At 43.8% G+C, this 15,291-nt stretch overlaps 1 protein-coding gene across 3 annotated transcripts in view; it reads right to left on the bottom strand.

The window, feature by feature from the left end:
- sez6l (seizure related 6 homolog (mouse)-like) overlaps positions 1-668 on the bottom strand; it is a 105,327-nt gene extending 104,659 nt beyond the window's left edge. For all 3 annotated transcript variants that reach the window (XM_004569412.5, XM_004569415.5, XM_023154180.3), the window contains exon 1: positions 258-668. In XM_004569412.5, coding sequence (XP_004569469.2) covers positions 258-354 — 97 coding nt within the window. In that variant the 5' untranslated portion in view covers positions 355-668. The remainder of the gene's footprint in view (positions 1-257) is intronic.
- Between the last annotated feature and the right edge of the window lie 14,623 nt (positions 669-15,291).

The raw sequence follows: 15,291 nt of genomic DNA, 5'->3' as shown, positions 1-15,291 counted from the left end.
AGCTGCTGGCGCAGTAAACAGCGAGACGCTGCTTCAGACTCGCTCCTCTCCCTGCCCTACTGCGAGTCGCGCGAGAGGAGGTGTCTGAGAGGAGCAGAGGGATGCCCGGAGACGAGGTGTTTTTGCGGTGCATAAAAACTCAACTGGCGCCTCTGTCATTCCACTTGGATGCGAACCAAGACGCAGAAGGACAGAGAGCGCAGAAACGCGCAGAATCAGACATCACTCTGGTTTCGCACGAGAAATCAAACGCATACCTGCTGTTGAGACGCTGCTCCACAGCAGCCCGATCCACAGCACCGCGGGCAACATGCAGCGGAGTCGGTAATCGACCGAGCAGGCGGCCGGCGGCATGGCAACAAACCCAGTGCAGAGAAGAGAGACTCAAGAGAAGAAAAGAGTGTCAGCTGGTTTATCTGTGGTCAGGCGGGCACGTAGAAGCGTAGTGTCGCGGTCAAGATCGTTGGGGGTCCGCATGTCAGAGCAGCATCTTTCTGACTGGCTGCAAGCAGCGCCTCCTGCTTTCTGCCTGAGATCTGCCTCTCCACCCTCCCGGCCGCTTCTCCACGGACTCCTCAGTCCTCTCTCTCTCCCTCTCACCCGCCCACCTCCTCCACACACGCAGCCCGACCTTAATGATAATGAAACTTTTGCTCAGAGAGTGACGGTCTGTATTTGTGTCAAGCTGACAGTAGGCTGCAGCAAGATAAGGGCACACTTACATAACGGAGGGAGAGAGAGAGAGAGAGAGAGAGAGAGAGAGAGAGAGGCAAAATAACGTTGTTCCAGGTAGCGCAAATTTTCTGGATGAATTGGAAAATTGGTGGGGTGAATGGAGGAGTCATGGAGGTGGAAGGCCCACTGAGGATTCATTTCACCTCAGGTTGGCACTAATGTTGTAGCCACTGCAATCCAACGCTTTAGAGGGAGCTCTAGGACAGAAGGAAGGCTGGAAAATAATATTGATTTTATATACTCCCAGGTTGGGTCCTTCAGGGTATTATATGCATCAAATATTATAATATATTCTGAGCACATTGGCTCTGAAATAAAATACAGAAAGTTTCAAGTCGTAAAAGCAAGAAAGCATAGAAATCCACAATACCAAGAGCCATCAGGGAAAAAAGTAACGTGTGAGACCTAGAACAGGAAAGTGGACCTGGTACAGAAAACAGATTTAACAAACTCTGAGTTGAGATTGGAAAGTTAGTTCAATCGACCTGGAGTAATAAGAGTAATGCCTGGTAATGGAAAAAATGAATGATATAACATCTGATAATTAGCTGTGACCTGAAAGACAGGAAACTCGGACAGCTGAAGATAAATAATATGGATCAAACTAATGGTGATTAGAGGGTTTAATTAGGAACGTGTGATATTAGTCAGACCCAGAAAGACTGAGTTTGGTGATTTGCAATGAAAAAGATGTAAAGGTTAAATATTTACATTTTAAACATGTATTACACATTTCAAAATGTTGCCTCCCTTTTAACACTCATCATCCTTTAGATATTTAGATCATCTTCAACACGACATGAAATACATTTTTGTCGATCTGTGCAACTGATAAATGATTGTTTACTGATAAGTGTGTTTTATGTCTAAAGTGACGTACAGATTAATTTAATTTCAACTGTTTTTGCTACTGTAATGTACCATAAATATTTCAGTGAAGATGAACTAGTTAACAATTTGCAGCTCCCTTACTTTCCACAGGGGGACTGTTATAAAGGCTCAGCTGTACATTTTGTTATAAACTGATAATAACTCTACAATATCAAGGTATACAGCATTCTGGTATGTGTTTTGTTATCAAATGTATGAATGGGGAAATTAAACAGATAATCAGACAGACAGCAGTCAGCTTGTTGAAGAAAAGCTCCCAGTGAATAGGTTAAATTCAAAGAGTCTTTTTAGAGTCTTTACACAACAAGTCCCCAAAACACTGAGAACAGGCAGACTAAAGACAATCAACACTTAACAGGAAGAAGAACAAAGTAAAGAAAAAATAAGACAGCCAATGAGGACCAAAGTTTCAAATTAACAGAGGAACGAACTGAACAGATTCGCACAGATAGTAAGACGCAGTCAGAGAAAACACAGGAGGAAAATATGGAAAATACATGGAAACTTCTCCTTTTAGCTTCATTTTTCCATATGTTGGCTATGGAGACCGCTCAATGTTTTCCAAGCCAATCATCTGCCTCTTTCACTCCAGCTCAGCCTCCTGTCTTTTCATCAGTGCCACTGTTTCTAAACCTTATGTAGCCGGATGGGCTACTCGCCTTTCTCCTTTTCTCTCTCCCTCGCTCGCTCTACCGCCCTCGCTCTCTCCTGCGCTCGCTCTGGGCTACGCAACTAGGTTAATTGTGAATCCACCTGCGTATCCATTTGCCACTTAACTTTGCCCATCAGAATATGTTTGTAGCTCATAATTATAAAGCCAGGACGGTTTGCCACTTCATTTTACCCGTTAGAGTATTTTTCTGGCTAATATTCACAAAGGCAGTACGGTTCGCCACTTGATCTCGTGTTGTGCGCATGCGCAGAAACAACGGGTAGTATGGTTTGTCAGGTAGGATGGATTCCCAGAACACCGTTTCTGTTTCACTCCAGCGTTGCGGAGAGAGGTGCCCGAGTTCTCTGGTAGTGCAGGATAGCGCCTCCGGTCCTGGGTTAAGCTGCTCAAACTATAAGCATTCACAATTACAGGAGGCTAAAGTTACATTTATCCTTTGTTTTAGGGTTTGATTGCTGCCTTGACCTCTCCGTGGCCGACCTTAATTGGAAGCCGCTGTTGTGAGGGCTCCTCCTCGGTGGAGCTGCTGTCTTGTCTGGTGTCGTCTTTTATTTTCGTGGAACTGTTTTTATTAAGTGGGCTTACTTTTTCTTTTCTTTTTTTGGTTCGCCTGATTTTATTAAATTTTATTCTGACCTGCTGCTTGCACCCACCCCTCTGTGATCGGGCTAGAGCGATCCTCTGCCCGAGTGTCGTGCTGAGAACTTTAATCCACCTCAGTTGCCGATTCCAGTCTGTGGGGAGCCAGACCGGCCTGTGATCGAGGCTTGGACAATTACAACCAGCACACGCTGTGGCTTGACTCGTGGGGTGTAAGCCTACCAGTTGGGGTGTGTGTGTGCGCGCGCGCGTTTATATTAGGCTATTAAAGATTGAAGTTTTAGTTTTAGGACGTGCCAGTGGCCCTGGGACCTTAGGTGGTGGTTTCACACTTTGTACAGCACTGGGTGCCGGCTGTAGTGATTTTCTTTTCGTGCGGTTTTCGTTTGGGTCCACGGCTGCTGTCAAGTCCCGGTTCCATGGTTGTTTTATTGTACTTTTAGGACACTGTCAACTACGACGCTACATTCAGTATTTTCTTAATGTTTTATTTTTATCAGCATAAATAAAACTGTATTAATATTGGAGCCAACCTGCCTCGGTGTGCATCCTTGAATCTGTGTGGCCTTTTATTTGTTTTTATCTATTTTTCTTAAATGTATATTTCCACTAGTTGACATTGTTGTTTTTATCTAACCCCACCGACCACTTGGTCACACTTGCATCATAGCAGATCTCACTACCATCTTGTAAACCTTTTTCGCCCTTGCTGCTACCCTTCTGTCACAAATACACTCTTCTCCATCCACTGCACCTGGCCTGCATTCTCTTCTTCACCTTTCTTGTGCATTGTCTGTGGGTGGTTATCCCAAAGTATTTAAACTTGTCCATCTTCACCATCTCTACTTGCATCTTTATGGAAAAACAAAATGTATCAATTGTCAGGACCAATCAGTCTGGCCGGACTCAAATGCAAGCCTTGGAGGGCTAATTCTGTGGTTTCATTTACAATGCAGGTAAAAGTAGTACTATTTTAAAGAGTCTTCAAGCAGAGCTTGATACAAAGTCTCTGTAAAATCCAAGGAAAGGTAAGTCCAACAATGTCTCCAGAGCTTTAGACCACAAGTGACTGTCTTGCATGGAAAAGCCAGAACATCTGAACCAAGGAGAAGATGAGTTACTAATCTTTCATGGCATAACAGGAAGCAGATTTCCACATTGGAGCAGGAATCACTAATTTGGTTTAAATAATGCTCAGGCAAATATCCCAGCTTAAAAGGCAGGCAACATGCGTCAATAAAGGAGACCGGACTCCTCAGGCAGTCTTCTAGGTGACCCACTATTATGGAAGAGTATCACTCAGGAGCAGGCAGAGCAGGACCCTCGGGCTCCACCTGTTGCCTGCCTCCTGAGCAGTTCCATCCTCAATTTTCAGCTTCAGCCCTCAAGTTTAGCTCATAGGCTTGGTCAACATCGGTGTATTGTCTAGTTTTGCTTCTCCCTGTCTTGTTAGTCTTATTTCATTCAGCTGCATTCCCTGGTGTTTCCCAGCTTCCTAAATACCTGGTGTGTATATATTGTCTGCATGTCCCTTTGTTTAAGGATGTGTTGTTCACTCACGCCGTGTTCCTGCATTTCTTGTGAGTCCTGTCTTTCGTGTGTTCCTAGTCTTTCCTTTAGTTTTCTAGTTTCCAAGATTTGCAGTTCCCTAGTTCATAGCTTTTCTTTTAGTTTTCTAAGTTACAGCAACAAAGCTGCCTCTTTTTTTTGCTCTTGTTTCAAAGTCCTGGAGCTGGGCCTCCCTTGCCTGCTACACAGCTGGACAGACAGTCTGCTGGGGGGGGAACACAATAACTAACTATAGATAATTACAGACTGAGGCCAAAATCTTCTCTCAGTCCCTCTTTCACATTGTCATGCATGAGAAAATGTGAGTAATAATTTGGTGATAAAAACTTTTAAAATGATCCCTTCAAACAGACAGGTGTGTCCATCTGAGTTTCAGGGTTGGTTTCTAGTATCATGGAAGATTTAACAGAAGCACCTAATGATTTTTTTGCTTGTTACTTTGAGCTTCTGACACTTCAAGATGCAGTTACCACAAAGTCAAAAGTTAATTGATGTTTTCTGTGGTGCCTCCTTCCTGTGAACAGGAAGAAACAAACCTGCACTTTTGCAGCAGTCTACAGTACTTGGGCTCTTGAAACGTCCTCATGCTGTCAGCTTTGCACAGATCCACAAATGTAGCCTGCATTCAAGTGCTAGGGAAAGTGCAAGATACCGTGCTTCCTTGCACTCACATTCCCACCTATTGAATAATAATTGATTCATAATTGATCAATAAACTGATTTACTTTGCTTTACAGAAACCTAGTTACATCAGGATAAATATGTTAGTTTAAATTAATCAAAAGCCCCAGTCACACTAATTCTCAGAATTCTCGAAGCACAGGCCGAGAAGGGGGAGCGACAGCAATATCCCATTCCAGCTCCAACCAAAGACCCAGACAGAGTTTTAATTCATTTGAAAGCTTGATGCTTAGCTTGTTTTCCCTAGCAGGAGAACTTGGAAATTCAAAACCTAGTTTTATTTGTTGTTATCTGTTGTCTACTTGGGCCTTACTTAGACTTTCTATCTAATCTCTCAGACTTTTTATCTGATTTAGTACTCAGCTCAAAAAAAGTAACTTTTATTTGACTGAAGGACAAGAGGTGGTTGTCACGGCAACAGGAGTGTTGCCTGCAAAAGGGTCATCTCTAAATAATATTGGGAAATATTTGAAAATTCAAAGTATTTTTTAGAGAAAATGGTTGAAATGCTGGGTTAAGAGCCCTGTGAGTGTTTAAAAGGAACAGGATCTGATGAACTGTACCTTGTATTTGAAATCATGCGGGAAATTTTGAGGACGTAAGAATAATAAGTACTCATTGTAATGAAACTGTCTTAATCAAAGAAGACTGTACAAAACAACATAGTGACAATTCTGTGGTACCACATGTGTTTTAATGTTGTTTAGGATATCATACTTTTTATAAAGCAGCAAAGTGGGATAAATGTATGTCTTTTGTTAATCGTTGATCTTTGTTCTGTTTGTCTAAAGAAACCACACAACCTCCGGTAAATTTAAAATAAGTGGTAGCGTGCTGAAGACAAGAGAAGAAGGGTCTATTCCACCGTGTGTGCAAAAGAGAGGTATTATAACCATCGCGTTTCGGTGTCGAACATGACCATACCACCTGTCTATGTGCCAAAGGAGGGTAATTGCACATGTCTAATTCATAAAATGCCACAGAGGTAGATGACGTGCAGCCCACATGGTAACAAAATAATAAACATTATAAACTGGTATAAAACCTCTCGGACTGAGTCATCTCCAAGGAGATGCCCAGAAAGTTGCAGAAGAAGAAACATGAGATCAGACCTAAGGCCACCCTAAACTGTTTCGATTGATGTTAATATTATGTTTCTGCAACATGTCCAAAATTACACTGAATTACAGGGTACTTACACCTTAGTCGCAAGTCTTACAGTCTAATTATTTCATTGTTTCCTGTAAAAACCTGACTTGTAATTATGGGGTACTTACACCTTGCGGGTCTTACATGGTAATTATTTCATTACGCATCTCACAACTGTGTTGCTGAGAAGATATCTCCATGATAGTTCATGTGTTATTGATAGTGAACTATTTGTACAACCCAGCTCCAGTGAGATGATTACTTGAGCAATACTTGTGAGAGTACTTGCACATACTTGCTTTTCAATAAAAGCAAGCTTCATGAAACTCCCCACCTGATTATTATGTGTCACAGTTCTGAGTTGTCACAACAATTCTGCATCAGGTCTTCAGGGGCAGGTTTAAGATGAAAACAGTGTCCACAATGTCTGGTAAAACGATGTACTGCTTGAAATTGGAATGATTGTTACATACGTGCTGTTATATACCTGCTGTTAATCAAATGCACTTGGTTAACTGGCCATCAGCAAACATGAAAACCTCTATAAAAGCTGAAGTTTTTGCAGTTTGGAGGACCGAAACAATCAGGTGTGTGTTAGCATAATGCCACAATCTTCCAGGGGATGAATATTCCAGCAAAGTAACCCCTAAGTCATGTTGTACAACACAGAAAAAAACCAACAGCTACATCTGAGACTCTACAGGCTTCGGTTAGCGTGCTATAGCTGGATCTTTAGCCTTTAACTTACAATTGCATGCCTTGAAGTCGATAAGCTGTAAGCGTTGCAAAATGGCATTGCAAAAATGAGAGCTAGTCATATCCAAAAGTTGATTCTGTTCATCTGGACGTAGCGTTTTCAGTGGGAGAAACGTTTCATCACTCATCCAAGTGACTTTTTCAGTCTTAGCTGACTGCAGGTTTCCCCGATCTTATAAACAGTACATTTGCATAATGACTGAAACCAGCCCACTGAAGGAAGAAAGGGCTGTGAGGTCAGTTCCTTAATCATAATTATGCAAATTCTCATGACCATTGATCAACAACCACTGATCAAGGCCCACAGATCAATGGCCATGAGTACCATTCACAGAGAGTTGGGGAATGTCTGCAATCACAGCATTGTAAGATGGTGAAAGATGGACCCTTAGGCCCCCTCCTCGATTCAGAGATGGTCTTTCTCTTTTCACGTAAATGGCCTCCTTGACTCCGCGCTCAAACCACCGTTCCTCCCTGTCCAGGATGTGTACATCCTCATCATTGAACAAGTGTCCACAGGCCTGTAGGTGTAAATAGACTGCGGAGTCCTGGCCTGGCAAGGTAGCTCTTCTGTGTTGTGCCATCTGCTTAGCCAGAGGTTGTTTGGTTTCCCCGATGTATAAATCCTGGCAATCCTCCTGGCACTTAACAGCGTACACTATGTTACTCTGTTTGTGTTGGGGGACCCGATTCTTGGGGTGGACCAATTTTTGGTGCAGCGTGTTTTGAGGTTTGAAAGCCACAGAGACACGGTGAAAAAAATGCGTCTCAACTGTTCCAATACTCCTGACACGTATGAGTGTCAGGGGTTGCTGAGTGGATGTGGAGAAAAGGACTCAAACGCAGGACTCACGGTGAAGATGCAGGGTGAGGGACGAATGACGAAAACAGGAGATGGCTGGCTGACTGACTGAATAACTGAATGAACAGCTGACTGATCTGAACTTGGGAGGCAAACATGGGGCATAGACAGCAGTGACAACATTAATGACGCGATGCTGACCAGGAGAGAACTGAGGACTTAAATACACTGGCTGAACAATGACTGATAGGTGACAGGTGAGTGAGCAGCTGAACACAATTGAACTAACGATGCATGGAATAAGAACGAGAACATAATGCACACAGAGTAACGTAACACAAAACAGGAAGTGGAACGTACAGAGGATAAACAGTGAACATGAACTGAAAATGACATCTCTCACCTTCTCAACAAAATCCAACATGTTCTGGATGTGGTGTTCAGAGCTGCCTACCAGCGGGTTGAGGATCGAAGCCAGAACTTTGAGATGTTATAGGTGACTGAGTTGATCATACAGACAATCGGTCTTAAAGATGCACCCTGTTTATGTATCTTCAGTAAACCATACAGACTTGGTGTAGAATCACCTGGGTATAGCCTACGGTTCTGGTCAATAGCCTTGTCTTGTTCTAACTGCTTCAGACAATCTATCTATCCTCTTCCTGTAGATGGTAAATGGACTGATTCTTATATCTATATCTATCTTATATCTATAGCTTTTCTAATCTCCTGGAGTACTCAAAGCGCTCTATACTGCATTCACCCATACACATTCACACAAGCACTGTATGCCTTGTCAGTGATTTTAACTAACATACACTCATACTCATATATTCATACATAGAGCAAGTGGGGGCTAGGGGCTTTGCATTGCTGAGACAGGCCGAAACTTTCGTCTGTAGTTGCTCTGCTTCCACTTCTGCAATATTGTTGTATTTCAAATTGCTGTTTCTGTGGCTGTGATCAGTTCCACTAGTGGGGTTTGTCTCGGTGTGACAGCAATATCCAACCCTTTAGCAAGGATGTTTTTCTCTGTTTGGCTGAGCTGTCTGTCAGACAAATTCTTCAACCACTTGTCCACATCCTCGGTGTCGCATCCTTCTCTCTTCTGGCCACTTAGGACACTCTCCGTATTTTGCTGTGGTTTCCAACGTACAACAAGTAAGTCAAACGTCTTTTGTTGTCTTGTCTAAGACTTCTTGTGCCGTGCTAGATGTGCCTTCTCAGTGAAGTCAAACACCTTTTTAAGAGAATTCTCATCTAGAAGCATCGTAAGTCTCTGTTGGATCCGCTCCTCTTGAGATTTTAGCATGTCGATGGTAAAATTTGTTTGCCTCACCCAATCATTAAGCAGCTGGTGCTGTGCCTTCTGGAGGATTTTTGTTGCCTGGAAGCCTTTAACTGAAGAGCTCATTTGCAGACTTTTAGGAGTAATCCTGTTTTGTCGGCATCTGAGGCCGAATCTCAGGTGGTTCCTGTAATCCGCCATCTTACGTGCTGTTTGCTCATACTGATGTACGTGCTTTAGGCAGTTCTTTCCAAAGTGGGTTAAAACATCTTGATGCATGCTCAATCATCCAGGTAAGTAAATCTCCAAAAGTTGATTATGTTCATCGGGACGTAGCGTTTTCAGTGGGACAAACATTTCGTCACTCATCCAAGTGACTTCTTCAGTCACTAGTCACCACTGATTGAGGAAAACAGAAAAAACAGAAATCAATCTATCTATCTATCTATCTATCTATCTATCTATCTATCTATCTATCTATCTATCTATCTATCTATCTATCTATCTATCTATCTATCTATCTATCTATCTATCTATCTAAATGGCTACACCAAGCTACAAAAAAGATATAGGAATATATGTTGCAATAGCTGTGCAAGTATTAGTTTAGCCCCCTAACCACAATACAATAAATAGCTGTGGAGCAGTGAAGTAAGTAAATGTAGTTCAGTGACAATCTAACCACCACACCTTTAAGACCATCAAAAAACAGTCCTTGGAGTGTGTATGGGCAAAGTTGTGAAGGTTCATAGTTATACACATCAGTTCTCCTTACCCTGCGTCTAAGTGTTGCAGAACAAATGACTTCCTTAGCCTGTCCAAAGAGCATGTCAGTGACAAGAGTCTGCCACTGAACTGGGTTGCAGTGGGTGTTGGTCATTGTCCATGTTGGATAGCAGTTTGCTCAGGGTCCCTTTTCTCTGCATGCAGTGGATCAGATGTGGTAGGTCCAAATCTTTTACAACAGGGTGTACTAGCAGGCCACAGAGTCAGGCTCAGTTACGGTCTGGCACATCAGGTTAATTCCTTTTACCCTCCTACACATGTAATTGTCTTTCTTGTGTAGGCTATGCTATTTAAGCTGCTGTAGCCAGCCCAAAGTTCCTGTGCATTTGCAAACCTGTTTTCAATCCTCATCCACCAGTACCTCCATTCCTGTTGTATCTGACTTAACGTCTTGATGTTTTTATTGTTACAGTAAATCCAACTTTTACTGTAATGTTGCTTGAAGTTCCTCTCCACAGAATGTGCTCAGAAAACCATCACCATAATGTCAGTATGTAGTGTTAACCCTTGGATAATGTTCTGTCATGTTTATTATCCCAAGTCTCTCAATAGGACAAGTGTCCACAATATTAAACTCCTGGATCTTTTGCTTTTGTGTGCTGAAGCAGGTAGGGCTGTGTGCAAGCATGGTAGAGCACTGTCTGCTCCATCTCTGATAAGCAAACAATAAATGATTAGACAACAAACTCTAAAGAAGAAGAGATAACATTATTTCTGTGAAAGCTAGTCCCCCCCCCCCCCCCCCCCCCCCCCCCCCCGACAGCCTGCTTGCTGTGTCATCCGTTCTCATCCCATCTCTCTCTGTCTATAATCCCTGCTTCCTTTTCCATTTTAGCCCCAATCTCATCTCTTTTATCTCTCTTCGTTCCTGAGATCCCTTCTGCTTCTCATGCTGCTGTTATGTGTTTTCTTCACAGATAAATTTGAAGGGATTGGGTTGAAGGGTTGGTGTGCTGGGGGGTAAGCCTCTGCAGTGACAATCTGCTCTGTGCTTCCAAAGTAGGAGGAGACAGGATTTGCAGGCAATGATCAACAATGGGAAATAACCATTAATGACGAAGAAAAGACCAATATGTTTTTTGTTTGGAAGCAAACTTGTCTGAAATTCTGAAAATACTACAAAGAGGAATGTGACACAATTCAGCATATTTGCCATCAACCAAAGAACAATCATGAAGATCACTGTCAAAGATTATTAAACTTTTTGTTTAATGTTTAATTTACATTCTTATTCATCACGTTACCAGGAGGAACAAAGAATGCAAAGACTTCTGTTTTGTAAGGGGCCTTGGATTCATTATTTAAGCTACATGTTAGACGCCCATTTTGAAGAAGGAAAAATATTGTTAGATTTAGTTTTTACAGGTTTCAATTATCCTGTAGCAAAATACCTTTTATGTGCATGAGTCCTCTTATGTGTCTGCCAGTTTGATTCAAGACATGAAATAACTGCAACACAGATGCAATTTCTAGCAGAAATCTCCAGATAGCATCACCTTCATCCATCACAAGCATCTGCTTCTTATACATAGAGGTTTCTGATGTGATGTAACTGGATCTTTCAAGATGCCTCTAGTTACTGTCTTTAAATGGTTGCCATTAAGAGTCGGTGTCCTGTTGCAACTCCTTAATCCAATTAGTCAGTATGTATTGGTGGCTTGGTAGCTAGAAATTGCTAACTATGTAAGAAAAAAACAAAAGGACAGTAAAGAAATGCTTTCTAACATTTCAGTTAGTACAGCGCAAAGGTCTTGAGCCACCTATTATTTCTTCATATTTTGTTTCCAAGCCAGACTTTTAAAGTAATTCAACAATAGTTCTTTCTGAAAAGCTTTCTGAAGGTCTTTTAATTTTTTTTATTTGGCTGCTTGTTCACTCATTGTCAGTCCAGTTCTTGTACCTAATCATGTTCACATAAATGATTTTTGTTTGTTTGCTTTTTGTTAAGCTCTTTAACTCCGACTTACTCCTGAAAGCTCCTGTTTGAATAATGTTTAATGAACCCTACACTGGAGCTGTTCGCCAAAATTACTAGTGAATTTTAAAGTTGAAATTATTTCTGAGCACTTGTGAGCCCATATGGGTATCAACAGAGAGGTACAAGCTCTACCAACACATAACTGATTCCAATATCTTTGCTGTATAACCCTAATTTCTTGGGTGACTTTGGTCCTGAAGAAGCAGTGCATATCTGACAAGCACAAGCAGAATAACTGCTGAGAAGCACAAAAACACAACAAGACCCAACAACAAAAGGAAAAGATAAACAACCTCATGCTCCCATTATTTGTGGAGCTCATACTTCATACATCACTCAGACTACAGTATGTGCTGTCCACAAAATCAATCTTTTAGGTCACTGAGCAGGACAAGTTACACACTGAGCACTGCGCTTCCACTCCAAGGCTTTGCAGCAAACATAATGAGCCCTCATATTTGCTCCACAACACCCAAAACATTCCCTTACCATATATATATAGATATATCTATATATCTATATATATATATATATATATATAGATGGGGGCGGAAACACCACAGCAGTGATCAGTGAGATGCTTGGCTACAAGTTGAACAGCCACAAGGGGCAGTACCCTCCATGGAGAAGGAGGCTAGAGGGCAAGATCAAAGTAGCACGGAGGGAGGTTAGCCAACTAACGGAGTTGCAGAAAGGTGCGACAAAGAAGGTGCATAAGAAATACAGCAAGCTGTCCATACCTGAGGCCTTGGAAACTGCCAAGCAAAGACTCACAGCCTTGGCCAGCCGCTTGAGGAGGTACACCAGAGAGAAAGAAGGCAGGAGAATAAACCAGCTGTTCTCCACAGAACCAGCAAAGGTGTACTCTCAGTGGCAAGGGAACAATAATAAGAGAACAGCACCACCAAGGCTGGAGACGGAGCAATACTGGAAGAGCATATGGGAGAAGGACGCAACCCATAACGGCAATGCTCAGTGGCTAGTGGATCTGAGGGCAGACCACAGCGACCTCCCTGAACAGGGTCCAGTAACCATCACAGTGGCAGATATCCAAGAAAGGGTCTCCAGTATGAAGAGTTGGACAGCACCAGGGCCCGACATGGTTCACGCCTACTGGCTAAAGAAGCTGACTGCACTCCACGAGCGTCTGGCAGCACAAATGAATCAGCTGCTAGTTAACGAGAGACACACGGAATGGCTAACCGAAGGTCGGACGGTCCTGATCCCCAAGGACCCCAAGAAGGGACCGGTCCCCTCCAACTACCGACCAATAACCTGCCTCAGTACTACATGGAAGCTCCTGTCAGGCATCATATCGGCTAAGATGAACAGGCACATGGGTCAATACATGAGTGGGACACAGAAAGGAATTGGCAAGAATACCAGAGGCGCAAAACACCAGCTACTGGTAGACAGAACAGTCAGCCGAGACTGCAAGACCAGACTGACCAACCTGTGCACTGCCTGGATTGATTACAAGAAGGCCTATGACTCAATGCCCCACAGCTGGATACTGGAATGCCTAGAATTGTACAAGATCAATGGGACCCTAAGAGCCTTCATCAGGAACTCAATGGGGATGTGGCGTACAACACTAGAGGCCAACTCCAAGCCCATAGCACAAGTCACCATCAAGTGCGGGATCTACCAAGGAGATGCTCTGTCCCCACTGCTGTTCTGCATAGGCCTGAACCCCCTCAGTGAGATCATTAACAAGGCTGGCTACGGATACCGACTACGGAACGGAGCAGTTGTCAGCCACCTCCTGTACATGGATGACATCAAGCTGTATGCCAAGAGTGAACGAGACATCGATTCACTGATCCACACTACCAGGCTATACAGCAATGACATTGGAATGTCGTTCGGACTGGAGAAGTGTAGTCGGATGGTAACAAAGAGAGGGAAGGTAGTCAGAACTGAGGGGATTGAACTACCACAAGGCAACATTGCAGACATAGAGGACAGTTACAAGTACCTGGGGATCCCGCAGGCAAATGGGAACCATGAAGAGGCCGCTAGAAAGGCTGCAACCACCAAGTACCTGCAGAGGGTCAGGCAAGTCCTGAGGAGTCAGCTGAATGGTAAGAACAAGATCCGGGCCATCAACACGTACGCCCTGCCCGTGATCAGGTACCCTGCTGGGGTAATAGGCTGGCCAAAGGAGGAGATAGAAGCCACTGACATAAAGACAAGAAAGCTCCTTACCATGCATGGAGGGTTTCACCCCAAGTCCAGCACCCTGAGGCTGTACGCTAAGCGGAAGGAAGGGGGCCGGGGACTGGTGAGTGTCAGCACCACAGTCCAGGATGAGACAACGAACATCCAAGAATACATTGGGAAGATGGCCCCAACTGACCGAGTGCTCAGTGAATACCTCAGGCAGCAGAAACCCAAGAAAGAGGAGGGAGACGAGGAACCATCATGGAAGGACAGGCCCCTGCACGGTATGTACCACCGGCAGATAGAGGAGGTGGCTGATATCCAGAAATCCTACCAGTGGCTGGACAAAGCTGGACTGAAAGACAGCACAGAGGCACTAATCATGGCAGCACAAGAACAAGCTCTGAGTACAAGATCCATAGAGGCTGGGGTCTATCACACCAGGCAAGACCCCAGGTGCAGGCTGTGTAAAGATGCCCCAGAGACAATCCAGCACATAACAGCAGGGTGCAAGATGCTAGCAGGCAAGGCATACATGGAACGCCATAACCAAGTGGCCGGCATAGTGTACAGGAACATCTGTGCCGAGTATAACCTGGAAGTCCCGAGGTCAAAATGGGAGATGCCCCCAAGGGTGGTGGAGAATGACCGAGCTAAGATCCTGTGGGACTTCCAGATACAGACGGACAAAATGGTGGTGGCTAACCAACCGGACATAGTGGTGGTAGACAAACAGAAGAAGACGGCCGTAGTGATCGATGTAGCGGTTCCGAATGACAGCAATATCAGGAAGAAGGAACACGAGAAGCTGGAGAAATACCAAGGGCTCAGAGAAGAGCTCGAGAGGATGTGGAGGGTGAAGGTAATGGTGGTCCCCGTGGTAATCAGAGCACTAGGTGCGGTGACTCCCAAGCTAGGCGAGTGGCTCCAGCATATCCCGGGAATAACATCGGAGATCTCTGTCCAGAAGAGCGCAGTCCTGGGAACAGCTAAGATACTGCGCAGGACCCTCAAGCTCCCAGGCCTCTGGTAGAGGACCCGAGCTTGAAGGATAAACCGCCCGCAGGGGCGTGCTGGGTGTTTTTTTAGATGTATATACATATATATACATATATATACATATATATACAGTGTTGGGGAGTAACGGAATACATGTACCGGCGTTACGTATTTAGAATACAAAATATGAGTAACTGTATTCCGTTACAGTTACCGTTTAA

Source organism: Maylandia zebra, linkage group LG7 (assembly GCF_041146795.1).
Source record: "Maylandia zebra isolate NMK-2024a linkage group LG7, Mzebra_GT3a, whole genome shotgun sequence".
Classification (NCBI taxonomy): domain Eukaryota; kingdom Metazoa; phylum Chordata; class Actinopteri; order Cichliformes; family Cichlidae; genus Maylandia; species Maylandia zebra.
The sequence above is the reverse complement of the archived record's forward strand: the minus strand, read 5'-3'. Positions and strand labels throughout refer to the sequence as shown.